This window comes from Balaenoptera ricei, chromosome 16 (genome assembly GCF_028023285.1).
Source record: "Balaenoptera ricei isolate mBalRic1 chromosome 16, mBalRic1.hap2, whole genome shotgun sequence".
Taxonomy (NCBI): Eukaryota; Metazoa; Chordata; class Mammalia; order Artiodactyla; family Balaenopteridae; genus Balaenoptera; species Balaenoptera ricei.
Window position 1 is genome coordinate 31,043,016 of NC_082654.1, and position 27,609 is coordinate 31,070,624.

The following is a 27,609-nucleotide window of genomic DNA, read 5'->3' on the forward strand; positions in this document are numbered from 1 at the left end:
GGCCCCCGGCTGCGTGCCCAGCAGCCGCCCTCCCTCCCTGAGCCACCGCCCCGACTCCAGGCCCCGCCCCTTGGGGAGGGACCGTCCCATCCCTCCCTGGAACTGCCTGGCCTGGAGCCGGCAGGCACGTAATCCAAAGAGCGCCCCGCCCCCTCAGCTTTCGCCAGGCAATTGGCTCAGGAGGCGCGTGCGCGGAGAGGCCCGTCCCGTGCCACCTCCCACTTTCCCTCCCACGGTCTCCAGTTCGCGTCATGGCCGCCGCCGCCGCTCTGGAGGCGGTGGCGCCTACGGGCGCCCTGTGGGGCCTCGTGCAAGACTTCGTCATGGGTCAGCAGGAGGGCCCCGCTGACCAAGTGGCTGCAGGTACGGCCGACGGCGCCGCACGGCTTCCGCTTGGGGGCCTCCAGGAGGGAGCGGCCTCAGCACAGGCGCCGGGCGGGAAGGAAGTGAGGGACAGCGGTGACTTTGAGAGATTGGTCCGGGGCTGGTTGTGAGCACCGCGTGCTTAAGAGCCATAACAAATTGCGAGTCGCTTGCAGTCTTCCTTAAAGCGCCCTTACGCCCCTTGTCTCGGTTTATAGCCATTCTGTGCGCCGGCCGGGGTTAGGAGATTAATTACCATTTCACAGATGAGGAAACAGGCCCAGCGAGGGCAAGAGACTCTCAGATCAGGCCGGTGGGGGAGCTGGGACTCGGACCCAGGTCCTGCAGTTCAGAATCACGGGCTCACGCCGCAAAAGCACGTTGTTTCTAGGAAGTTGATGTGACAAGAAGCATCTTCATTGGCATCAGCTCCAGTCGCGTGGCATGCTGGGAGTGGCCGGGCGGCCGGATATCTGACTGGCTGTAGTTGGAGAGAGGAGGAGAGAAACCAGTCTAGGGGGAGTCTGAGAAGTTCTGCGTATCTTCCTTAAGGCTTTCCCTCCGTTTCTTGGTAAAGTTCTTGATTAATTTGCTTTGTGACTTTTTAACGTGGAGTTTGTTTTTATCTTTTCCCCAGAACTCCACTTTCCTGCTTTTGATCAGTTTAGGGATCTCTTAGTTCTGACTTATCTAAGATTTGAATAAAACAAATTACAGATTTCCTTGGAATTCTGAGACTTCATTCTTTTAGAAAAAAAAAAAATCTAAAAAGTTATTGAATGTTAGGAGGCCTTCAGACCTTGTGTTTAAGTAATAGAATACAAAATAATCTTGTCAGTACAGATGATTTTTGTCTCTATTTTTGGAAATTTTGCGTGTTTGGGGAGAAGTAAAGGATACATTTCCCTTGAAAACTGAACATATTCACTTTTATAATATGTGAGAAATGAATAATGTGAATCTGCCGGAAGTATAATACTTTGATCCTTAGCAATATTTCAATTTAATTCAATCCTGCCACCATTATTGAACACATTATTCTTCAAACATGATGCAAAGTAATAGGGATATAAATACAAATTACGCTAGATCTGTGCCTGCCAGGGACTTACAATGTAGTGGGAGAGACTGCCATGCAAACGGATAGTACACCATGAAAAGGGCTGTAAGAGGTATGTGCAGGGTGACATGGAAGCATCAAGGAGCAAGTAAATGGCTGATGTAGCCTTTCCACTAAGTTAACTTCTTAACAGCTTTGTGCAGTATAGTGTGTCGTCAGTGCTTATGATTAACAACTACAGTGTATTATCAATGTCATTTTCCCCAATGTTTTATTATGAAAATTTTCAAACATACAGCAAAGTCCAAGTAATTTTTTCATAAGAAAAACACACATACACCCACCACCTAGATTCTACCATTAACATTTTAATATAATTTGCTTTATCATGTATCTATCCATCATTTAAATTGCAGATAGCAGTACACTTCCCTCTAACTGCTTTGGTATGCATATCATTAACTAGGGTTTGTTTATAGTTTATTTTGGTGTAAAATTTGTATTCAGTGAAGTGTACAAATCTTAAGCATACATTCACTGATTTTGAAAAATGCTTACACCTACCCGCTATCAAGGTAAAGAACATTACTATAAAAAGTGTTATTTGTAACTATTTTTTCACATTTATACATTATGAACACAGTAATTTAGGGTTCTTCAAATTCAGAACACACTTGAGAAGTCAGCATGAATAGACTGCCAAGTTCTTATAAATATTTTTGTAGAATTTATATTTTTTATGCCTGAAAAAAAAGTGGCCTAAACTGTTGTCTAGTTTAAATTTAGCTCAGCTAAGACTATAACACTAGCCCTGTTGTAATTTAGCTCTCCTGATTAGGAAAGGAGGTTGGTAATAACAGATAACTAACAGAGGGGTAATAACAGATAAGGTTGAAAAGGTTTGGTGGGGTTAGATGATGCCTAACCTTGGATTCTAAACAGAGGGATTTAAACGACCTATTGTAGGTAACTGGAATCAATGTAGATCCTTGAGCAAGGGAGTCAGATAGTGAAGGTGAATTTGAGAAGGATTAAATCAGTATTCTCAATCTTAGATCACAGCCTTAGTTAGGGTTGTTGAAGGCTGACAGAGTTTTGAAGCATCCCCAGAATAAGATGTGCTTTCTAATCCTCCAGCCTAAGTCAAGCTTTGTTAGTGCTGAAGGGACCAGCTTTCTATTCAGCCACTCATAGCAGCAGCCTCTCCTACAAATTGTAACTGCAGAAGGAACGTCCTGTGATCACAAAGGCAGCTACCACCAACTTTGTTTTGCACCTGGGTTCCTGATGACAGTAGGTGTCAGATGTAAAGGTGCAAATGATGGAAGAGAAATGACCTGGCAGCCTAAGAGTTAAAGGCTACTCAGCCAGGCATTCAATGTCTACCACTCCCCTCCTGGATCTTTAGTTCCAGGCAGCCACGTTGATTTGCTGTTCCCTTGAGTGCTTTGCTTCCCAGATCCCTCCACTGGCTCCATCTAATTAAAGTTAGGCCTGGGATTAAAGGCCCAGCTTGAGTGCTCACTGCCTGCCCCCAAGTGTCTCCTGATTACTCCAGCCAGACATCATCTCACAGTTCAGAATCTTTGTGGTACTTATTTCTCAACCACTCATACTTATTCGCAGACTGTTTAGTAGCTACTTCTGTACACATCTCCACATCCTACCTGCCTGTTTCTACCACCATAGTCTCCTGGAGACTAGCATAAGTAGGTGGTATAAATGAATGGAATAAAAGATGCTGAAGGAAGAATCTGGAATTTGAGGGCTAATTAGTTATAGGGCTTGGAGGAGAGGGAGGACTCGAAGATGACCTCCAGCTTTTGAGCCTGAAGATGAGCAAAAGAAAAGTACTAGGTCCAAAAATTGGGAAGGGAGCTGATTTTGAACATGTTGGATTTATAGGTGATGGATATAAATTTTCTTCCTCTTGGTTATTTGGATTTGCCTTCATTTCAGTCTTTATTGTATTTTCCTACATTTGTAATTCCATGAGGAGACCACTATTCTTGAAACCAGAAAACTGTTAAAGAAAAGTAAAATATAGTTCTGAGAAATGTCTGTGGCATTCTCAGCAGAAAGGGCATTTTGAGAGCTTGATTGGAACTTAGCCCTGATTGGGATTTTTCTCTCTCCTGTTCCTTCACATCCTCCCCCCTCTCCCCTTCCCCCTTGGCTGCTACTCCAGATTCTCAAGAGGCTGCAATTCCATCAGACAGAGGTCTGATTGTGCATTCTGTGTCAGTGCTCATATAAATACTCCTTTGACGACTCCTCAGTGCCCCACACGGACTGGTGCCCTGCTGAGGAAAGAGTGGGTATTTAGCAGGTGCTAGTAGGTCCATTTTTAGAGAACAAATCTTGGACACATTGGAAAAACTTAGACCAACCTATATAGGGAAAGGAACTTACATTTATTTTTCTTATGCCAGTGAGACTACTCCTAGAAAATTAACTTTTTATTAGCTTCTTTCATCCCTAGAGTCCAATTGCATAATTAACAGTACTTCGGGGTATTTTTCATTTGGAAGAACTTGTATCGTTAAGAGAACTAATCACTTAAAGTTAGTGATGGATGGTCCCATACACCCAAGAATTTTACTCCTTTCCTATGTTACCCCAGGCTCTGTTTATGTCACTGTGGTAACACTGAACTTGTTGTTCTTTGATTGTTTTAAGTGTCTTTCTGCCCCAACAGACTGGGCTCCTTAAAAGCTCCCTGTCTATATTTCTCTCTCCAGTCCTAACACAGTATTTGATTTGTAATAGGTATTCAATAAATGTTGAGTGGATAAATGAAACCAAACGTACATGACAATTTTTTTTTTTTTAAGACACCAGTTGTACTTGAACATTTGGGTTTTGTTTTTTTGTTTTTTTAATTTTTGGCTGTGTTGGGTCTTAGTTTCTGTGCGAGGGCTTTCTCTAGTTGCGGCAAGTGGGGGCCACTCTTCATCGCGGTGCGCGGGCCTCTCACTATCGCGGCCTCTCTTGTTGCGGAGCAGAGGCTCCAGATGCGCAGGCTCAGTAGTTGTGGCTCACGGGCCTAGTTGCTCCGCGGCATGTGGGATCTTCCCAGACCAGGGCTCGAACCCATGTCCCCTGCATTAGCAGGCAGATTCTCAACCACTGCGCCACCAGGGAAGCCCGACAGTTTTTTTAAAGAATGATTCAAGGAACGTGTAAGAGGGAGTAATTCTGTTTTGGGAATCAAGGAAGGCTTCACAGAAGAGTTGCCATTTGAGCTGGGTCTTGAGGAGTTGAAGTTCCTCAGACTGACAAGGGCAGGAAAGAGGCATTCCAAACCAAGGGAATGTGTTTCCAGACTTAAGGATATGGAAGAGCTTGACATGTTGAGATTTCATGCGACTGAATGATAGGAGTTATGATCAAAGGTGAGGCTGGAGCGGATTGAGGGCTAAATCGTGAATGACATCAAGCCAAGGAGTCAGGTCTTAGGCAATGAGGGGCAAAGGGAGATTGGTGAGCAGGGAAGTAATTGTGCATTTTCGATAGATTAGGGATGGATCAGAAGGCTTTTTTTTTTTTTAATTGAGATAAAATTCACCACTGTAACCATTTAAATGTACAAATAAGTGGCTTTTAGTATATTCACAATGTTCTACAACTACCACCACTATCTAAAAATTACAGAACATTTTCATTACACTAAAAAGTTGAAGGCTATTTTGACAGCTGTCCCTATATAGTCTGGTTATAAGGGATGAAAAGGAAAAGACGAAAATTTGAAAGACATTTCTAAGATAGGCTCAACAGAACTAGAATAAGATGTTAGATTTAGTCACCTTTGTGAAAACATCTTCAAAATACTGATTCTAGTTCTTTGCCACCTTATTTGCCATTTTACGTACTCTTATTTACTGTTGCAATAGCTTTATTATTTCTTCATTTTTTCCTAATTTTGTATGACTTTTGTACTTCACTTTTATGTTTGTGCTGCATTAATTCAAGATGGATTCTTTGTGAAAGTATGAAGACTAAAGGGCTTTGCCAGGAGAATTCACCCATATACTGGGATTCAAGAAATCACATGCAAATGGGTGTTTCTTTGTAATTGTAAAGCAGCCAGTTTCATAATGATGTATACTGAATGCTGAAGAACTCTTTTTCATTTATAAAATTTGAGGCAACCTATAGGAGTGAGACTGACTAGTAGAGAGTGTGAGGGAAACTTTCTCTGGTGGTAGAAATATTCTATATCTTGATTGGGGTGTTGGTTACTCTGGGTGTACTTTTGTTAAAACTAATCAAATTATACGTTCACTGTGCATTCCACTGTATGTAAACTATACCTCAATTTTTTTTTTTAATGAAAAAATTAGAGGTGACTGAGTGAGGCCTAGTAGTCAGGTACTTTGTCTTAACAGCACTTGAGGTACTTCCGAAGAGAGTCCCTAGCCCAGCATCCACAGAGGACTTTGATGGTGTTGCTGAAGAAGGATGGTTCAGTTCAGTTCAGTAACAGTTACCAGTCCCCTGTGGCTTCCTATGTGCTAACACCCTTGTGGCCGCTACTGAAATTATTTTTTAGATGGGTTTTTCAGCAGAGTTTCCTGGGTTCTGTCCAGGAGGTTCCAGCAAAGTACCCTTTTCCACCCTCCCAAATGGTGCAACTTTGTAACCCAGAAATGGGTGTCTCTCTTCAGTACTGACGTTAAGGAATTGGGTGTAGAACAACTGTCAGTGCCTTGGTTTGTCCTTTTAGTCTAGCTGCTGCCCCTTCCCCCACCCCACAGCTTGCGCATTTTTTCTCTTGGCTCTTTCTCAGGAGCAGGGGCAGCACTGGGCCTTCCACATCCTGGCACGAGTAAGGCTAAGAGTGCCTGATGTCTAAATTGGTGCCAGTCACGAGCTATGAATCCCAACTAGAGCACTCCCTTCCTCAGTCAGATTGGACTTCTTACTGTAGTACCAGATTGCGCCTCAGCTCAGTTCACAGCTATTGTTCAGAGACCACAGACTTCAGGGGGACTGGAAGTTTAGGAGTTTTCTCAAGCCTGTTTTTCACCTAGCCAAAGTCTGGTGTTGGCGAGAGCTGACTAATTAGGTCTTGCATTTAGAGGTAGGTGGGTTGGGGACCCAGAACAGGCTGCGAAAGTATTCCCTGATTGCCACACCTTATTGATCTAAAACTCCTCTATGTTAATCAAACGCTTAGGAAGATCGCTAACCTTTTGCTCTTTGTTTCTCCTTTGAAAATTTATCCCAAGATGATTCTGTTAGATCTATGTGAATTACCATTGTGCTGTTAAAATTGCATTTTTGAAAATAAGTAATACACTCACATAGTGCAACATTCAAAAGGTGCAAAAGGATCCACAGTGAGAAGTCTCCCTTCCATCCCAAGATGGCATGGAGACTGTGACAAATGAATTTACTATATTACTAGTGTATGATATATCCTTGCTAAAGGGGGTGGGGGGAAAAGCTGATCTAAGTGACTTTGGAAAACAATATTTTGTCTGGAGACTATAAGGCTAAAGACAAAACTGTACATAAGTACTGTACTCTGCTTATAAATTTGTTTCTCACAGAGGCTGACAATTCTGAAAGTAGTTTATTAGCTACACTAGTGTTGAAAAGAATAATAAGTGGTATAATAGATAATGGGAACCAGGTTTCTCACTGTCAGAGAAATAAATTACAAATAAGCAAGGGGGAAGGCTAGAATGAACCCTGGGGCACTAGATTAGAGAAGAGACTAATATGATCTTATGTTTAGTTTAATATATATGGGTAGACACAGACATAATGATAATATGTGTGTATACATGGGTTAGAATACGTACATATATTTCCCAGCTCTCTCTGCTGAAGAGGGCCTAGAAGCAGTGACACCCCAATAGCAATGAGTACAGTTTCACCCAGATCTTGGTTTTTAATACCATTCTCCAATAAAAGAAACCAGGGCTTCTTGGAGAAAAGGCTGATTCACGGGTTGGGGCAGGGAAATTACAAGATGAGCCTGTAGTATTTTGTAGTGCCAGAAAGTAAGAAAGCACTTAAAAAAATAAAAGGATGGGGCATGTCAAAGGGACACTGGTGCCAACCTAAAAAAGCTCCCCATGGCCAAAGATAGAAAATTTGAGCAACAAAATAACCTAGTATTGGATTATAACCCAAGGCATAACATAAATATACATGAGCTTATGCTGATGTAAACAACTGAATAAATGAAGGAAAGAGAAGAGATGAATCTTCCTTAGAATAACTCCAAATAACATAGATAGATAAATACTCTCCTTCTAGGAAATGAAGCTTAATCTCCCCTTTCCCCTTGACTGTGGACTGGACTTAGTGACTCCCTTCCAAAGGAAAGAGTGTGGGGAAAGAAAAAATAGTAACAGTATGTATAGTGCAGAGACCTGCTGACACTACCTTAACCAAGTGATCAAAATTAAAATCACCAGTGATAAGTCACGTTGATATACTGTACCAATGATATGATGTGATGAGAAAGGCACTTCACCTCTATGCTATTCTTTCTCCAAATCCATAACCCCAGGCTAAACATGAGGAAAACATCAAAGAAACCCATATCAAGGGACATTCTATAAAGTACTTCTTAATTTTTTTAAAAAAATTAATTAATTTATTTACTTATTTTTGGCTGTGTTGGGTCTTCGTTTCTGTGAGAGGGCTTTCTCTAGTTGTGGCAAGCTGGGGCCACTCTTCATCGCGGTGCGCGGGCCTCTCACTCTTACGGCCTCTCTTGTTGCGGAGCAGAGGCTCCAGACGCGCAGGCTCAGTAGTTGTGGCTCATGGGCCCAGTTGCTCCGCGGCATGTGGGATCTTCCCAGACCAGGGCTCGAACCCGTGTCCTCTGCATTGGCAGGCAGATTCTCAACCACTGCGCCACCAGGGAAGCCCAGTACTTCTTTAAAATACCAAGGTCATGAAAAGCAAGGAAGACTGAGAAACTTTCACAGACTAGAGGAGACTAAGGATTCATGATGGCTAGTTGCAATGTGGTGTCCTTAATTGGATCCTGAAACAGGAAAATTACATTAGTGGAAAAACTGGTAAAATATGAATAAAGTCTGGAGTTTAATTAAAAGTAATATACAAATGCTAATCTCTATTAGTTTCGACAGATGTACTATGTAAGATGGTAACATTCAGGGAAACTGGGTGAGGGGTATACAGGAACTCTATACTGTCTTTACAACTTTTTTTTAAATCTAAAATTATTCCAAAGTGTAAAACATTTTTTTAAGTCTACCTCTCAACCCCCAGCTAACCGCCTCCCTCCGTAGAGACAACCAGTGTTACTAATTCCTTTCATCTTCTAGAGATAGAAATAAATACAAATAGAAATAATTCTCCCTCCCTTTAAAAACAATGCTATGCACATACTATATACTATTTATGTACACTCTATTTATGTTCTGCTTTTAAATCTTGTCCCATTATCAGTATAAATATATAGGTTCCTTAGTCTTTTTTCAATTTTTTTCCTAAGTAGTTACAGAGAATTCCATTATGGATGTACTATAACTTATTTAACTTTGTTTCTTTCTTTTTTTTTTTTTTTGAATTTTATTTATTTATTGTTTATACAGCAGGTTCTTATTAGTTATCTATTTTATACATATTAGTGTATATATGTCAATCCCAGTCTCCCAATTCATCCCACCACCACCACCACCCTCCCCACCACTTTCCCCCCTTGGTGTCCATAGGTTTGTTCTCTACATCTGTGTCTATTTCTGCCTTGCAAACCGGTTCATCTGTACCATTTTTCTAGATTCCACATATATGCGTCAATATATGATATTTGTTTTTCTCTTTCTGACTTACTTCACTCTGTATGACAGTCTCTAGGTCCATCCACCTCTCTACAGATGACCCAGTTTCGTTCCTTTCTATGGCTGAGTAATATTCCATTGTATATATGTGCCACGTCTTTATCCATTCGTCTGTCGATGGACACTTAGGTTGCTTCCATGTCCCGGCCATTTGTTGTTTGCAGTCATTTGCTATTATAAATCATTCTGAAATGAAAAAACTTGTACATGCATTATTTTGCACTTTTACAAGTATATAGGATAAATTCTGAGAAGATTCCCTGGGTTAAAGCCTACGTACATTTGTAATTTAAAAAGTATTTTCAAATTGCCCTCCATAGGGACTTCTCTGGTGGTCTAGTGGTTAAAACTCTGCACTTCCACTGCAGGGGGCGCAGGTTCAGTCCCTGGTCAAGCAGTTAAAATCCTCCATGCCCCACAGGCGCGGCCAAAAAAAGGGGGGGGGGGTGCTCCATAAAAGGGCTGTACCAATTTTTACTCCACCTACAGTGTTTAAGAGTACCTTAATTCCATGCACCATCACCAAACATAAGCGTGATACAAAATGTTTGATCTTCGCCAATCTAGTATGTTAAAAACCAACGTTTTGGGGAGTTGAATTTGCATTCCTGTTGTTAATATGGTTGAGCATCTTCTGTTTTTGCCCATTTTTAAATTGGTTGTTGGTCTTTTTTCTCAATGACTTGTGGAAGTGCTTTTTATATTGGTAAAATAGCCCTTTGTTATAAGAATTGCAAATATTTTTTCCCAGTTTGTCTTATGATGTTTGTTTGTTTTTGCCTTGCAGAAAATCCTTTTTTTTTTTTAATGTAGCTGATTTTAACCAATCTTTTCTTTTATGGCTAAATATAACTATGTTATACTTAGAAATGTTCTCTTGTGTTTTTTTCTTTAATCCATTTGAAATTTACTTTGGTGAAAGATTCAGAGCCATTGGTATTTTTGTTTGTTTGTTTGTTTCAAATATTTACCCAATCATGCCAACACCATATATTGAATAGTCTGTTTTTCATTAATTGAAATATGATTTTTAAAATCTCATGTATTTGTGTCTCTTTCTGGATTTTGTATTCTATTTCTGTACCATTGATTTCCTTGAATATGAACTCATACTACACTGGTTATTTTTTGTTTTTTACTTTTATTATGGAAAACAGAAAGTATATTCAAAACTATACAGTATTTTAATTACTGTGACTTTATAACAATCTTTTACTATCTGGAAGAACTGCCTTCCTTCCCTCCCTCATTACTCTTTTTCAGAGTTTGCCTGTCTAATTATGTACTATTTTTTACACAGTAACTTTCTCACTGGTTCTTTAAAGTTTTCACCATTCAGATATTCACATTTTTATATATATTTTTTTTTCTTTTTTTTTTTTTGACTGCGTTGGGTCTTTGTTGCTGCGTGCCGGCTTTCTCTAGTTGTGGCGAGCAGGGGCTACTCTTCGTTGCAGTGCGTGGGCTTCTCATTGCGGTGGCTTCTCTTGTTGTGGAGCACAGGCTCTAGGCGCGTGGGCTACAGTAGTTGCAGCACGTGGGCTCAGTAGTTGTGGCACGCAGGCCGTAGAGCGCACGGGCTTCAGTAGTTTTGGCGCATCAGCTCAGTAGTTGTGGCTCTTAGGCTCTGGAGTGCAGGCTCAGTAGTTGTGGCACACGGGTTCAGTTGCTCCACGGCATGTGGGACCTTCCCGGAGCAGGGATTGAACCTGTGTCCCCTGCACTGGCAGGCAGATTCTTAACCACTGAGCCACCAGGGAAGTCCCCAGATATTCACATTTTTTGTTAAGTTTATATCTAGGTATTTTTCTCTCTCTCTCTTTTTAAATTTTTATTTGTCGCTATTGTAAATAGGCTCCTTTTTCCTTTATATAATTTTTCAGGCTATTGTATGTGTGTATGTGAAAGTTCTTAATTTCATATTAATTTTGTACCTAGCCACCCTAATGAATTATTTCGTTTGTAGTATTTTTTTCATTTATGTCTCTTGGATTTTCTAGATAAACAGGTTACCTGCAAATGATATATTGACTTTCTTTTCAGTTTTTATACTTGGAGCTGCATATTTGAAGTGTTACAGAAATGCCTCTCATGTAGGAGAGGCCCTTGGCAAGCACGGCGGGCCCCATGGTGTAAGCCCTAGGGTAGGCAAAAACATTGGTAATTAGAGCCATTGAACCCTGGGATGGAGTTTTATTTTTGTTTTTTCAGATTTCTTTTTCTTCTTTCCTTTAGATGTGAAATCTGGAAACTATACGGTGTTACAAGTGGTGGAAGCCCTTGGGTAAGAGCCTCTGCTCTAGAATACCCGTCTCCAGCCCTGGCGCTGCACTCTGAAAAAGTTATTTTGTCCTGAATTTCTCCTACTGTAGCCCAACACCCTCCTCCCCCTCCCATATCAGTACCTCAGGCTAAGCCAGTGTTTCTCCTGAAAAATGATTCTTGCCACCTGACTGAGGCCCCTAAGGAAGTGTTGGGAACACTGCCTGTGGGTCACATTGGCTCCTGGGTCAGCCCACCGGTTTAGGCTGAGATGGGTGGTTGAAAGCCATCAACTGTTAGTTAATTAGAGCTGGGATTTCTCTTCTGCTTCTTTAGACCCACCCTCCCCCATAGGATTCTAGTCAGCCTGCATCTGACTCAGACCTGCTGTGAGCCCAGCCTGGGGAGTGGTCAAGAGGCTGACCTTGCACCAGGTTCCCCACTATAGGAAAAGGCTTGGAAAAACAGCTGGAATACCACTGTTACCACCAGATATTCCAAGCTCCAGAGGAACTATATGCTTGTAGTCTAATGTCTGCTTTCCTCATATTTCGTACTTGGTAGACCATTTAAATTGACAAGTCTTAGTAGCGAAGGTTGCTAACTGTCATGGCTAGCATGTCTTCTAAAACAGAAAAAACTAGAAAATTGGGGAGAGGGTGGGGGAGTAGGTCACCATTATGCATTTTTCCCACATAAGAGACCTTTTGGCCTTTCTACTCATGTTGTTGTGGCCTTCGTCCATTTTTTTTTAAATAACAGCTTTATCGAGATACAATTTATCTATCATAAAGTTCACCATTTTAAAGTGTGTATTCACAGATTTGTACGACCCTTATCACGGTCAATTTTAAGACATTTTCATCACCCCAAAAAGAAACCCCATGCCCATTAGCAATCACTCCCCATTTCTTTCTCTTCCTAGCCCCTGGCAACCACTAATCTACTCTGTCTCTGTGGATTTGCCTATGCTGAAAATTTCATATAAATGGAATTATACAGTAATATGTAACCTTTGTGATTGGCTTCTTTCACTTAGCATAATGTTTTCAAAGTTCATCCCTGTTGTAGCATGTATCAGTACTTCATTTCTTGCTGAACAATATTCTGTTATATGGATATACCACATTTTGTTTAACCATTCATCAGTTGAGGGATATCTGAGTTGTTTCCACATTTTGGCTTTTCTGAGTAATGCTGCTATGAGAATTTGTGTGCCTTGGTCCATTTTTAAATGCACAGTTTTTTACTTCTACCTTTCTGTAAGTTCCTATCCTAAGGATCCCGTCAAGAGTGAGCTTCTTTTTGCCCCATTACCCCTAGCTATAGATACTCTTAACCCTGAGGTTACACTCATGTATCCTGGCCAGTTCTCCTTCAGAAGTCTTCTACCTCCTGCATTTACTTAGATTCCTTCTGGTATGTCTAAATGTAATCCCTGTGATTTGTTTTGAAGATAAATCACCTCCTTGTTGCTTCAGCCTAGGTCCTCCCATATCAATAATCCTAAATAGTTAAAACCTTTACTCTGACCATCTTAACTTTGTAAACTTCCAATTATAAAGACCATAATGGTCTTCCAGTTATAAAGACGATATGGTCCCTAAGACTATAGTGGTTGCTTTAACAGTGATATATTTATTCTCCTCCTGTTTTGGTAGAAGCTGCAGCTGCCAATCATCTCTTGAGCCCTGTGGTTAGCTGCTAAGCTGTGTTTCAGAGGAATGTCACAGTTGTATGAGAAGGAGTAAGCCCCATGCCCAGTCAGTGCCTGGAGATGGACACTTCTGTTGGCTGTGGTGTCACATATGCCTCTAATGATGCCAGGTCATTCTGGGGATTGGCCTTAGTGTTGTCTGTAATGCTAAGCACCTCCAGAATACCTTCCTGGGCTGGCTTCCATGCCCAGGGCGTGAGTGTGACTAATTGCGAAATATTTACTTCAAAAGTTTGAACTGGGTAATGTCAGGCTGTCTCTATCTTACTTTACCCCAGGTCCTCTCTAGAGAATCCAGAACCCCGAACTCGGGCACGAGGAATCCAGCTTTTGTCACAGGTGCTACTGCAGTGTCACTCCTTGCTCCTGGAGAAGGAAGGTACTGGCATCGCTAGTAGGAGTGCTGAGCCAAGGCCTTGCTTGTCTATTCAAGCCAGCTTTACAGGGAGGGAGGGAGGACATAAGGTATCTATGAACTCCTAATTCAGGGTCTTCATTCCTCACTGGTATATGTGGCAGAGAAGATAAGAATTGAGACACAAGACACATGGATTTCAAATGTAGCCTTAGACAGTTTTTTTCAGTATATCTTCCCCTCTTCGTAAAATGGACAAAATAGTGTTTTATAGATGGAGTGGAAAAGTAATGAAATATCAAAGTGTTTTGAAGTCCTGAGGAAAAAAGCCAACAACTTATTTATCTTCTATAAAGCTTTATTAGCATCTAGCCATGCCCATTTATTTACCTATTGTGTATGCTGCTTTTATGTTACAGTGGCCCAGTTGAGTAGTTTTGACATACTATGTCCTACAAGCCTAAAATATTTACTATCTGGCCCTTTGAGAAAATTTGCCAACCCAAGTTCTGTAGAAAGGCAGTTCTCGGCTTGAGAATGGGTTTGATTGTGACCTAGTGGGAATGGATAATAAAAGATGTTCACCTATTTTGCTGACAGATCAAGGAAGGCACCCTCAAATGGGAGGGCTTGGGACATATCTCTCGGTGAAGGAGAAAATTTGTAGTGAAGCCCAAGCAGGAACAGCCCTTATAAACTTCGGGAAGGAGCAAAGCCAGTGGGCCCTCCTCCAGCCTGTGTAAACTAATGGCTGAATTTCTGGTCTGTGCAGTGGTACACTTGATCCTATTCTACGAGAACCGGCTGAAGGACCATCATCTTGTGATCCCGTCTGTCCTGCAGGGTTTGAGGGCACTTGTGAGTTCTTTTTTGTATTACATACCGTGTTTGCAGGAACCTATTTCCAGTGAATTCTCTCCTTCCCCTTAGAGGGAAAGACTTCAAGTGCTGACTAAACTAGTCTCAGCCAGCTCCACTTCTGTTTTTAGTTTGTAGAGTAAAAGTATCCTTTGGAGACTGGAATTCAAAGCCAAACTGGAAGGAGCTGCAGAGACCTAATCAACTTGAGAAAAGGGACCATGTTTCTCACTGTTAGCACTTCTTCCCAAACTTGGATGTTGTGATTCCCACTGTAGCTAAATAGCCCTGTTTTAGGCTTGTGTCTTGAAGGCTGTGCTAGAATTCCCAGAATTCCCTCTGTGCTCACACTTCTCTTCTCCCCCAGAGCCTGTGTGTGGCCCTGCCCCCAGGGCTGGCTGTCTCCGTGCTTAAAGCCATCTTCCAGGAGGTCCACGTACAGGTGAGTGATAACAGTCACCTTGGTATTCTCCTCTATCTCCCAGCCATTGACATAACTAGAATTAGATGGCAAAAAAAATTGCCTTCTAAGTTCTGAACTCTTTCAGGTCTTTGACCATGTTCACATGCTATCCCTTGCTACTGTATAAGGAGAGTGAGGCATGCCATTATGTCTGACCTGTGTCCTCTTACACTTAAAGTAAGGCATACAGCAGACAGGTTTTGGTTATCGGTTCCACTGCTGGACTGCTGGGCAACAGCCATATCCTTTCTCTACATTTCCTCTGAGGTTCATCTTATACTGCTGTAAAGAGAACTGTCCACTTAGAGATTGTGAAGCAGGAAGTAGTTTTGTCAGCTGAGGTATTCTTTGGGCACTTTCTTTACTTACTTCCTGTCTCTCCTACCAAGTCCCTGCCACAGGTGGACCGACACACAGTCTACAGTATCATCACCAACTTCATGCGAACCCGGGAAGAAGGTAAGAGGCAGGGCTCTCTGGAAAATCTGAAAAGTGAGCACATCTTTTTTTCCCCCCATTACCAGGACTCATTTTAGCCCAGGGGTGATATAGAAGAGCCAGTACTTTGAGAGGATGATAAAGGGAAACTGGGAGCCACTTACTCCCCAGGAAAGTAAAGAAAGGGTGGAGTTTGAGCTGATGTTTTAAATTCTTACCTCTGTAACAGTTATGTATTGTCGCACATCTTCTCTTCACTGAGAACTCTCTTGGAATAGGAAAACAGAAAGGGCCTGCTCTGGGAGGCAGGAAAGGCAGTGATAGCAGAGGGAAAACACAGGCCAGAAGAAAGCCCAGCTTTCTCTCCCATGGGACAGTAATGATCTTTTTCTCTCCTCCGCAGAGCTGAAGGGCCTAGGAGCTGATTTCACCTTTGGCTTCATCCAGGTGATGGATGGGGAAAAGGATCCCCGTAATCTTCTGGTGGCCTTCCGCATCGTCCATGACCTCATCTCCAGAGACTATAGCCTGGGTACACCCTTGTAGCCTTGAATTAGCTGGTTGGGGCTTGTCAGATGAGAGGCTTATAAGTCCTCATTCTTTCTCTGTTGCCTTAGGACCCTTTGTGGAGGAGTTGTTTGAAGTGACATCCTGTTACTTCCCTATTGATTTTACCCCTGTAAGTAGTACCTTTCATTCATTCACTCATTGAAATATTTGTTGAGTGTCTGTTATGTGCCAAGCCCAGTTCTAGGCCCTGAGGGTGCAGGGTGAACAAAAGAAACAATCCCTGCCCTCAAGAACTTAACGTTTTAGTAAACTGGGAAATGGAAAAACATTTGCCATGGGAGGAAGGGTTCAATTCGGCAGGGATTTGGGAGACTCCTTGACACTGTATGTAGTGCTTAGAACTGCAGGATTGTATAACACGATTCATGTCCTTGAAAGTTGAAACATTTAAGTAACAGTAAGAGATTGTGGACCAAAACAAGTGGTGTTATAATTGTTCAAAGAAGACAGAGTTTAGTGTGAGCTAGAGTAGGCAGGAACTGACTTCACAGATAAGATAAGATTTCAGTTGGTTTCTGAAGGATTTGTAGGATATGATCCTGGATTCTGAGGGTGCATCTCAGGCAGTAGAAACAAATTGACTAAACAAAGATGACACAGTTGAGCATAGTGTGTACAGGAGGTGTTTGCTCTGATGCCCTAGACCTTCCTCCCACTCTGCATCTTGATTTTCCTTCTTTTTCCAAATACTCAGGGTCTCATCACTATATGGGTATGCGTGGGTATGTGTACTGCAAGCATTAGTGATTTGGAAAAAATGAAAGGAGTTGTACCACAGCATACCAAACTACATTGGAGCATTGACTCTCACTGCCTTTAAAGATACACAGCCATTTTTGCCATAGGGAATTTCTTACCAGCTTATTCTAGTTGACATCAATTGCTTGGGACCACCTCTCTGATATTCTTTTCATCTCTTTTGTAATCAGTATCACTGTTTCTTCTCAGAAGAACTTAAGCCTTTTAAATAGGGACACCTGGCTTTTAGTGTAACAATTTATGTTAGAAATATTCTTTCTGGTCTTACCAATCTGTTTTGGCCATTTGCCATCCTCATAGTGGATCACATCAGTATAAGTGATGGTTCCTATTCTGTGTGTAGGGGTCAGCAAACTTTTTCTGTTAGGGCCAGATAGTTACTATTTTAGACTTTGCAGGCCATATGGTCTCTGTTGAAACTCCTCACCTCTGCTGTTCTAGCACAAAAACGGCCATAGACACTGGAATGTGGTACAGTGGCTATATTGCAATAAAACTTTATTTATGGACGCGGAAATTTAAATTTCATATAATTTTCATGTGTCACAAGATACTATTCTTTTGATTTTTTTTCAATGACTTAAAAATGTAAAAATTCTTAACTTGGCCATACAGTCTTAACTGGTTGCTTCCTACTCTTAATGCAGAGTAGACAATCTTCCTTTACCATCATCTAGGGATTCCTTTGTCTTTTCTCTTGGATTGGTTCTCTTATCTCCTGGGTTTATGTACTTCTTATTTTATAGTTTACTCCCTCATTTTGGTGGTGCACATCCCTTATTAGCTTCCCCAGTGTGTAAAAAGAGTGAAAATTTTTAGATTTTTGTAAATCTAGAATGTCTTCATTCTTTCCTCCCACTTATTGACAATATGGGTATGAAATTGAAGGCATTGCTACATTTACCTCTAATTTTCAGTTGCTGTGAAGAAGTCTAAATTCTTTTTGATTTGCAAAACTTTATGGTCACTTTTTTTCCTCTTTTCTGGAAGCTTTTAAGTTTTGATTATTTTCCCCCAATATATTGAAAATTCACAATTATGTGCCTTAGTACGGGTCTGTTTTCATGCATTGTATTGGGTACTTGGTAGGTCCCATCAATCTGGAAACTCATGTCCTTCAGTTCTGGGAAATTTTCTTGCATTCTTTCATTGATGACTTCTTTCCCTCTGTTTTCTCTGTTCCTTCCTTTTGGAACTCCTATCAATCTTCTGTTAGACCTCTGAATCTCTTATTTTTCTTTCATATTTCTTACCTCTACCTTTTTGTTAGTTTATAAGAAAATTCTACAGTTTTATCTTTTCTATCAGTCAAAGTCCAGGCATGAAAGCAGAAATCACTTTGGTATTTAAAACAGAAATAATTTAATGCAGGAAATTGTTTATACAAGTTGTGGGAAAGCTGAGAAGCCAAACGGGATAGTGAGGTAACCTATCAATAGCAGGAAGCCATTACCACCCCTTGGCTGGAGGGACAAAGGGAAGAGTTGATGTTACTGGACCTCAGGGGCTGACAGTATGACAAAAACATAGGCCTATCAGTAGGAGCTGGAGCCATGGAGGAGATGCTGCCAATGCTGAAAGCGCCCACTAAATTGGAGAAATGGGAAGAAATGCCCTGGGTTTTCCTTTCCTTCTGACCTTCATTCTTCTACAAGTGCTTCCCATTGGCTGAACCCAGGCCATTATGGGAGCCTGGGAAATGTAGCCTGCAGTGGTCAGCCCAAGGAATGGCTCTGAGGGCAGAAAGGCCAGGACTAGCACATCTCCTATTAACCCCTTCTATTGATTTTGTTTCTCATTTCTGCACTCATGCTTTGAATTTCCCAGCACCGTTTTTTTTTTAATTAATTTTTATTGGAGTATGGTTGTTTTACAATGTTGTGTTAGCCTCCACTGCACAACAAAATGAATCAGCCACACACATACAGATATCCCCTTCCCTTTTGGACTTCCCTCCCATTTAGGTTACCACAATGCATTAGGTAGAGTTCCCTGTGCTATACAGTATGTTCCCATCAGTTGTCTATTTTATACATAGTATCAATAATATATATGTGTCAATCCAGTCTCCCAATTCCTCCCACCCCACCCCTTTCCCCCTTTGTATCCATACATTTGTTCTCTACATCTGTGTCTCTATATCTGCTTTGCAAATAAGATCATCTATACCATTTTTCTAAATTCTACATACATGCATTATTATACGATATTTACTTTTCTCTTTCTGACTTACTTCACTCTGTATGACACTCTCTAGGTCCATCCACATCTCTACAAATGACCCAATTTCATTCCTTTTTATGGCTGAGTAATATTCCTTTGTATATATGTACCACATCTTCTTTATCCATTCCTCTGTTGATGGATATTTTCCCAGGGCCTTTTATTGTCATTTTTGATGATCTCTTGAATGTCTTTTGTTTTGTTTTTTTAAATATTTATTTATTTGGCTGTACTGGGTCTTAGTCACGGCACACAGGATCTTTGTTGCCACATGCGGGATCTTTAGTTGCACCGTGCAGGAGCTTTTAGTTGCGGCATGCAGGCTCTTAGTTGCGGCATGCAGGATCTCGTTCCCTGACCAGGGATCGAACCCGGGCCCCCTGCATTGGGAGCTCAGAGTCTTAACTGCTGGACCACCAGGTTAAGACTGGTGGTCTTTTTTTCTTTAGCATTCTGTTCTTATTTAATCCATGAATGAATTACTTTCTTACTGTTTTTGAAAACTCTCCCCACATATGTGGTCTTTGTTTCCTCCGAGTTTTTTTTTGTTTGTTTTTGGTCTCTATTTCCAGGTTAGAGGCTTTCTTCAGATATCTGGTAATCCTTGGGAGTTTGCACGTGTTTTACAGTGAGAATTATAAAGTTGAGTGGGAGCTCTGAGCACAGGGAATGGGCTGGCTGAGGATGAACTTCCCTGTATAGTGGCTTACATGGACAGTTTGGGAACCCCCAGTGTATTCTTCCTCTTGGGCTAGTCAGGTTCTTCTAGAAAAAGACCTTAGATCTGCCTAGAGGGAGAAGTCTGGCTACAAGCAAATAGGGCTGGAAGGGGTTGGAAAATCTCAGTACTCAATACTGTATCACTTAGACCTCTTTTTTTTTTTTTTTTTCCTGCCGTGCTGTTCCCCAATCAGGGATTGAACCCGGGCCCTGGTAGTGAAAGCACTGAGTCCTAACTACTGGACCACCAGGGAATTCCCACTTAGACCTCTTTTGATTCAGCACCCAGGCCCTCAGCTGCACCTACATCTCTAAGACTAGACCTCTGTCTTACCCTCTCTAAAGAATTAAACCTCCAGATTCTACTGCAGCTAAGGAGGACTTGAGAGGCAATCTCGGAGGTCAGATTGCTTCTCCAACCCCACTCCCAATTCCAAAGGTACCTGGTACTGCTGGTTGCGAAGCTTTTTGAGGAGACTGTGGTGTATATGGGGAGTTACTGAGCATTCCCCAAGCCTACTGAGGATTCTGTTGTCTTGGCTCTGCTAAGTCATTTTCTTCTTATCCATCTGCTTTTCACCTTCTACAGTTTTGTTGCTAACATCCCTTATCCTGTTCTCTTCAACCTTCAGCTTTATAGCTTTAAAAAAAAAGAAAAGAAAGAAAAGAAAGGAAAATCCCTTTACTGTATTTTTGGTGGGGTTTCTAAAGAGAAAAGGAAAATCTGATGTATGTTTTCAGTGTGCTTTCTTGACATACACGTGGCCAAGGCACATGAAAAGATGCAAATCAAAACTACAATGAGGTATCACCTCACACCTGTCAGAATGGCCATCATCAAAAAGTCTACAAATAATAAATGCTGGAGAAGTTGTGGAGAAAAGGGAACTCTCCTGCACTGTTGGTGGGAATGTAAATTGGTGCAGCCACTATGGAAAACAGTATGGAGTTTCCTTAAAAAACTGAAAATAGAGCTACCATATGATCCAGCAATCCTACTCCTGGGCATATATCCAGAGAAGATGAAAACTCTAATTTGAAAAGATACATGCACCCCAGTGTTCATAGCAGCACTATTTACGAGAGCCAAGATATGGAAGCAACCTAAACGTTCATGAACAGATGAATGGATAAAGATGGGGGGGGGGTGCGTGTGTGTGTGTACACACACACACACACACACACACACACACACGTGCAATGGAATACTACTCAGCCATAAAAAAGAATGAAATAATGCCATTTGCAGCAACATGGATGGACCTAGAGATATCATACTGAGTAAAGTAAGACAGAGAAAGACAAATATTATATGATATCACTTATATGTGGAATCTAAAAAGTAATATAAATGAATTTATTTACAAAACAGAAACAGACTCAAAGATATAGAAAACAAACTTTATGGTTACCAAAGGGGAAAGAAGGTGAGGAGGAATAAATTAGGAGTACGGGATTAACAGATACATACCACTGTATATAAAATAGATAAACAACAAGGATTTACTGTATAACACAGGGAACTATGTTCAGCATCTTATAATAACCTATAATGGAAAAGAATCTGAAATATATATATATATGTATATAAGTGAATCACTTTGCTGTACACCTAAAACTAACACAATATTGTAAGTCAACTATATACTTCAATAAAAAAAAATCTGCCTTCTTGATGCAGAAATCATGAATGTTTTTATAATGCCAGAATTACAGCTTTTTATAAGGGTGAAAAAATAGAAATGTCCATCAAAGGGTGATTATCCAAATAAACTGTGACTCAACCACACAATGAAATAGTATCAGCCACTAAAACTAATGCTATGAAAAAATAATAACATGAAAAAAGGTACCTAGTATTAAGTGAAAAAATAGATTGCAGAAAATATATTCAAAAGATCACAGTTTTAAAAAGTATATATATTTTAAAGGGAAACAGTGTCTACCAATCACATTGTCATAATACTATATATACAGAGAAGAAAGTTGCACCAGAAAGTTAAGGCTGCTTATCTCTGAGTGGTGAGATGATAGATCAGATGGAAACTGTGTGATCAGATAGAAGATAAATGCCCAACAGACAAAAATTCGCAAGGAACATGTAAGAGCAAGCAGTCTTCCTGCTGGGGCCTCATACCATACTTCTGCCAGATTGGGTGTAAATCTCACCCTATTCTGCAGGGTTGCCAGGTTCACTCCTGTGTCCAGGGGTGGTCTGAAGAGTTATACAAACCCACGCCCCCTTCTCCCTTTTCCAGCCACCTAATGATCCCCATGGTATCCAGAGAGAAGATCTCATCCTGAGTCTTCGAGCTGTGCTGGCTTCTACACCGCGATTTGCTGAGGTGGGTCTAGCCAAAGTTAGGATATGTAGCCTCAACCCACAGAAGGGTCTGAAGAAAGAACAGTAAAAGCATGGGGGAAAAGAAAGTTGCAGTATACATTTTTGGGTATGGCATCCTGCAAGTGTCTTCAGACCTTCGAAGTAAAGAACTTCACCATCTCTTCATTTAAAATAGTAAACCAATCCCTATTTGGTGCTATCTTTTGAAATTCTTTAGCTTTGCCAGCTAGCCCACTTTTCAGGTCACTGGGAGTCTGGCCATGGATTGAGAGGGAGGTTGGTTTACAGTCACAACTCTCGACTCGAGTATAGCTCCTTGATGTAACACCTACCCCTGGGAACTGGTGGCAGTGAGGACACGGTTGGCCTTGGTGTGGCTGCAAGACTACCCATATCTCACTCTTTAGTTCTTCCTTCTCTCCCACAGTTCCTGCTCCCCCTGCTGATTGAGAAAGTGGATTCCGAGATTCTGAGTGCCAAGCTGGATTCTCTGCAGACTCTAGTGAGTGATTGTTCTCTTTTGAGGATCCAGCTGTCTTTAGACAATTTAGGGGTGCTAAAGGATTATGAATTGATTGAGAGCCAGGAAATAGTTCATTGGCCTCAAGAGAGGGATACCCAGAATCCGGGCCTATATGTTGACCTAAAGCCCCCAGTTGCATTTTGTCTTGTTCTGTAGTAAGTGAGTGGCAGCTGAGGAAAGGCTGACCAGGGCTCCCTCTTCATGCTTGTTTTCCATCAGTCAGGACAAGCTCCTGTTTTTCAGTGACCTGGGTAGGATGGTTATGAAATCCTGCTGGTTTTACTGCTGAGAGCCAGGGTCTTTCAGGTGCCATTATGCTGAGGGGCCTGCATATCCTAGGAAGTCTGAGTGTGTAGATAGCCATTACCTGTGCTTTCCTTGGCAGAATGCTTGCTGTGCTGTGTACGGACAGAAAGAACTAAAGGACTTCCTCCCCAGCCTTTGGGCTTCTATCCGCAGAGAGGTGAGTGTTACTTAGATAAACTCACTACCTTTAACTCCTGGTTGTCAGGCACGAGGGGAAATAACACACCGTATCCTCTTCCCTCTATTGCTGTGCTTGGTTATTCAGCAAGAGAGCAAGGGGGCATACTTCTAGTTGAATGACAAGGGTAGGGTCAGCTGTTTAGTGGTGGCACATGATCAGTCTTGCCCAGTGCCCAATTCCTGTCCTTCCATGGTAAGGAGCATAGGTCATGCTGAGTAGAGGGGGAGAGGAAGAGACTAGGAAAGGGGTTCCCAACAACCACTGCTCAAAGTCAGTATTCAGTTTCTCAAAAAGTATGTGTATCAATCCTAGTGGGACTGAGGACTTAGTGAGAATACACCAATTGAGAAGAAACTCATTTGGGGGGTTAATTTCCATTGCTGTGCCCCAGAGGTTCTCACCACCCCCTTCCTGCAAAGGAAATAGGCAGTAGGTGGGTGGGGTTTCAGCTGGTGCAGGCTCACCTCAGTAGCCATGGGATCCCTCCCTGACAGGTGTTCCAGACGGCAAGTGAGCGGGTAGAGGCCGAGGGCCTGGCGGCCCTTAACTCCCTGACTGCGTGTTTGTCTCGCTCTGTGCTGAGGGCTGATGCTGAGGACCTCCTTGACTCCTTCCTTAGCAACATTCTACAGGGTAATGGGGCCATGGCAGCTAGAAAGGGGAGTGAGCACAAGAGAGAAATTCCTTAAGGCCAGTGACCTTTCATGAGTGGCCCCCATGTTCAGTGATTTGGGTGCTGGAGCCCTGCTTTGAATTGAAAGCAATTTAAGTGGTAACTGCTAGCCAACTGTCCCGGGGCTCAGCCTCCAACTTCTATGGCCTGCAGGGGAACCAGGCAACATTCAGCCTACTCCCTAGGTCTGTGATGTGCTGCCTCTCTAGACTGCAGGCACCATCTGTGTGAACCAGACATGAAACTGGTGTGGCCTAGTGCCAAACTGTTGCAGGCGGCTGCAGGTGCGTCTGCCCGGGCCTGTGACCACATCACCAGCAACGTGCTGCCCCTACTGCTGGAACAGTTCCACAAGCACAGTCAGGTAAGAAAGCAGAATCTGTTGGGGAAATGATGGGACCCCTTGCCAGGATCGCTCTCTCACAGAGAGAACGCTAAGCATTGAGCTTGGGCCTAGATATAGTAGATCTCGGGTTTTGCTCCCATTAGCTGCTGCTGGTTCCCTTGTTCACTCTTTTCCTGACACTTATGTACAAGGATAATTCTCCCCAATTCTGCAGTAGCAGGACTGAAATCCTTTAAAAATAAAGTATTTTTTGACTTGAATACCCCTTAAAACATTACAGAGCAACCAGCGGCGGACAATCCTTGAAATGATCCTGGGTTTCTTGAAGCTGCAACAGAAATGGAGCTATGAAGACAAGGGTGAGGCCATCTTCTAGATGTGGTATCCTGGGGGCTGCTGAGCACTATAGCCCTATAAAGGATGGCAGGCAAAGAGCGCTACAGAGAAGTAGTCTAGAACAGTGGACCTGTTGTTCTGAGGTTGTAGCCCAAGAGAACACTTAACAGATGAGACCTGTTGATTTCTTTCCTAGTGTACTTCCCAGATACCCAATGGATTAAGTTATTTAAATCTGCCCCGGGAATTCCATGGCGGTCCAGTGCTTAAGACTCTGCGCTTCCACCGCAGGAGGCACGGGTTCGATCCCTGGTCAGGGAATTAAGATCCCACATGCTACGCAGCGCGGCAAAAAAAAAAAAAAAAATCTGTCCCAGGTTATCTTTGCATCACTTCTGAATAGGGTTTCCCTCTAACCTGGACTCTGTCTCTTCCTAGATGAAAGGCCTCTGAGTGGCTTCAAGGACCAGCTGTGCTCACTGGTATTCATGGCCCTGACGGACCCCAGCACCCAGCTTCAGCTTGTTGGCATCCGTACACTCACAGTCTTGGGTGCCCAGCCAGGTACACTTAAGGGAAAGAGAAAAGATAGGAGTATTGGTCCCTTTCTTGTGATTTTCTGTCTTAAGTGAAGAGCAATCTTAATTCCCTGGTTCTCATTACAACTCGGGATGATTTGGGACTTCTTATAGGACTTTAGGAAGGGTTGTGATGGCTGCAGGGGAAGAAAGGTGAGGCCCGTGTTTCCTTCCTGCACAGATCTCCTGTCTTCTGGGGACTTGGAGCTGGCAGTGGGTCACCTACACAGACTGAGCTTCCTGGAGGAGGATTCCCAGAGTTGGTGAGAATATAAGGCAGTGAGATCGAGCAAGCTGTTCCAGGGCTCTGTGCTTCTGACCCTTGGCTTTCCGTAGGGGAGGTGGGCCCTGTGCTTGGCTCTGGCTGCTACCCAGTTGGAGGTGTGGGAATGCTCTCTTTTCTTGGGCATTAAGAAGCCCAGTCCAACTTAGTGGTGTAAGTACTGGAATCCTACTCTTCAGCAGGGTGGCCTCAGAAGCCCACGCTCCTGAATCTGCCGAATGGCAGGCCTAGGCAAGAGAGCCATGGATCAAGGCTCAGCTAGTGCTCATTTGCCTTGTGCCCCAGCAGGGTGGCAGCACTGGAAGCATCAGGAACCCTGGCCACTCTCTACCCTGCGGCCTTCAGCAGCCACCTAGTGCCCAAGCTTGCTGAGGAGCTGTGTATAGGTATGTGTCTCTGATCTTCCGTGGCTTGCCCCTTCCCAGGGAGGCTTGGGGGCCTTCATGCTTGCCATCACAAAGTGAAATCTTGTCTCCTGGGTTGCTTTCAGAGGAGTCAGATGTGGCTAGAGGGGATGGGCCCACCAAATGCTCCCGGCATCGGCGCTGTCTGCAGGCCTTGTCAGCTATATCCACACAAGCCAGTATTGTCAAGGAGACCCTGCCTCTTCTGCTGCAGCATCTCTGCCAGATGAACAAAGGTAACTACCAGGAACAGTCATCAAGGAATTGGGCTGAAGGGGGAACCATAGTCAGGTTTGGAGTTGATGCCTCTAAAGGAGTGGTTCCAGTGGTGGCTATAGTAAGAGTCACATGGGAACTTTTAAAAAGTGCTGAATGTGTGGTTCTTAGTCCAACTGATTCAGCCTCTGAGGAGGGATGAGACTTGGGCAACAGTTATTAAGAATGCCCACGGAGTCCATTGACAAGCACCACTGGGGACTTCCCTGGCGGAGCAGTGGTTAAGAATCCGCCTGCCAATGCAGGGGACACGGGTTTGAGCCCTGGTCCGGGAAGATCCCACAGGCCGCGGAGCAACTAAGCCTGTGCGCCACAACTACTGAGCCTGCACTCTAGAGCCCGTGAGCCACAGCTGCTGAGCCCGTGCGCCACAGCTACTGAAGCCCACACACCTAGAGTCTGTGCTCTGCAACAAGAGAAGCCACCGCAATGAGAAGCCCCCGCACTGCAACGAAGAGCAGCCCCCGCTCGCCACAACTAGAGAAAGCCTGCGTGCAGCAACGAAGACCCAACGCAGCCAAAAATAAAAAAATAAAATAAATAAAATTTTTTAAAAAAAGAAAAGAAAAGCACCACTGTAAGGCCATGCTACTCAAAATAGGGTTCATCAACCAGTAGCACGGGTATTATCTGGGAGTTTATTAGAAATGCAGAATCTCAGGCGCCACTGATCAGAATCTGCATTTTAACTGGATCTCCAAGTAACCTGTACATACCCTGGAGTTTGAGAAGCACTGCTCCTCATAAGTGACGTAAGTGACAGCAGCTATTGCTATTGTGAACCTGTGCATGCACACCATGGGCCCTCACTAATTCCCTAAGTGCCCCACTCTGCGCTGCCCAGCCCTTTGTGGATGATCCAGCACCTGATGTAAAGTAGAAAGAACACTGGACTCAGAGCGTAGCCTGGGTTTGATTCCTGACTTTTTCACTGTTACCCTGGAAAAACCACTGGTAATTTATTGAGACTCCACATCCTCCTCTATAAAATGGGGGAAATGATATTTCTAAGAGAGTTGTTATGAAAACTAAATGAGAATGTACAGCTGACCCTTGAACAAAACAAGTCTGAACAGCACAGGTCCACGTATACAGATTTTTTTCAGTAGTAAAAACTATAGTACAACATGCTTGTGGTTGGTTGAGTCCATAGATGCAGAACTGCAGATATGGAGGAACTGTTTAAAGAGGGACCATTATAACTTGCAGGTGGATTTTCGACTGTACAGGAGGGTTGGCTCCCCTCACCCCTGCCTTGTTCAATGATCAGCTGTGTATGAATGCTTCTGTTGCAGAGCTGGCTGGGCAGGTCTCAGCTCTTGGATAAAATGACTTGGCTCTTTATAAGACACTCTTGGTCTCTTCAGTTACTCGTCTTCGATTATTCTTCCCACATTCTGTATGTGACAGACCTGGAGGTGCTTTTAAGAAAACCTTACAGAGAACTTTCTCACCACACAGGGAATACGGTTGCAGGAACAAGTGAAGTTATTGCTGTCTGTCAGAGTCTCCAGCAGGTGGCAGAAAAATGCCAGCAAGACCCCGAGAGCTGCTGGTATTTCCATCAGACAGCTATACCTTGCCTGCTTGCCTTGGCTGTGCAGGCTTCCATGCCAGGTAACTTCCTCCACCTCACCCCTCCCTCCTCCCTCCTCCCGACTCGGCCTTCCACTAGTGTTGAACAGCACTGCCACCCTCGGGGTATCACTGGTATTGCATTTGGTACCAGCAGAGGCTTCTTT

The 27,609-nt window shown here is 42.9% G+C and overlaps 1 protein-coding gene across 6 annotated transcripts in view; it reads left to right on the top strand.

Moving 5' to 3' along the window:
- The first annotated feature begins 231 nt into the window (after positions 1–231).
- MMS19 (MMS19 homolog, cytosolic iron-sulfur assembly component) overlaps positions 232–27,609 on the top strand; it is a 32,149-nt gene continuing 4,771 nt past the window's right edge. For 3 of the 6 annotated variants that reach the window (XM_059900406.1, XM_059900409.1, XM_059900410.1), the window contains exons 1-19: positions 232–363; positions 11,488–11,536; positions 13,510–13,610; positions 14,359–14,444; positions 14,812–14,886; positions 15,297–15,366; positions 15,749–15,877; positions 15,963–16,024; positions 21,876–21,962; positions 22,389–22,463; positions 22,870–22,947; positions 23,466–23,604; positions 23,854–24,008; positions 24,271–24,349; positions 24,765–24,890; positions 25,086–25,167; positions 25,473–25,573; positions 25,678–25,827; positions 27,329–27,484. In XM_059900406.1, the coding sequence (XP_059756389.1) occupies positions 252–363; positions 11,488–11,536; positions 13,510–13,610; positions 14,359–14,444; positions 14,812–14,886; positions 15,297–15,366; positions 15,749–15,877; positions 15,963–16,024; positions 21,876–21,962; positions 22,389–22,463; positions 22,870–22,947; positions 23,466–23,604; positions 23,854–24,008; positions 24,271–24,349; positions 24,765–24,890; positions 25,086–25,167; positions 25,473–25,573; positions 25,678–25,827; positions 27,329–27,484 (1,912 nt within the window). In that variant the 5' untranslated portion in view covers positions 232–251. Of the gene's footprint in view, positions 364–11,487; positions 11,537–13,509; positions 13,611–14,358; positions 14,445–14,811; positions 14,887–15,296; positions 15,367–15,748; positions 15,878–15,962; positions 16,025–21,875; positions 21,963–22,388; positions 22,464–22,869; positions 22,948–23,465; positions 23,605–23,829; positions 24,009–24,270; positions 24,350–24,764; positions 24,891–25,085; positions 25,168–25,472; positions 25,574–25,677; positions 25,828–27,328; positions 27,485–27,609 lie in introns of those variants that run through there. The other 3 variants (XM_059900408.1, XM_059900412.1, XM_059900411.1) reach the window with 3 other exon arrangements.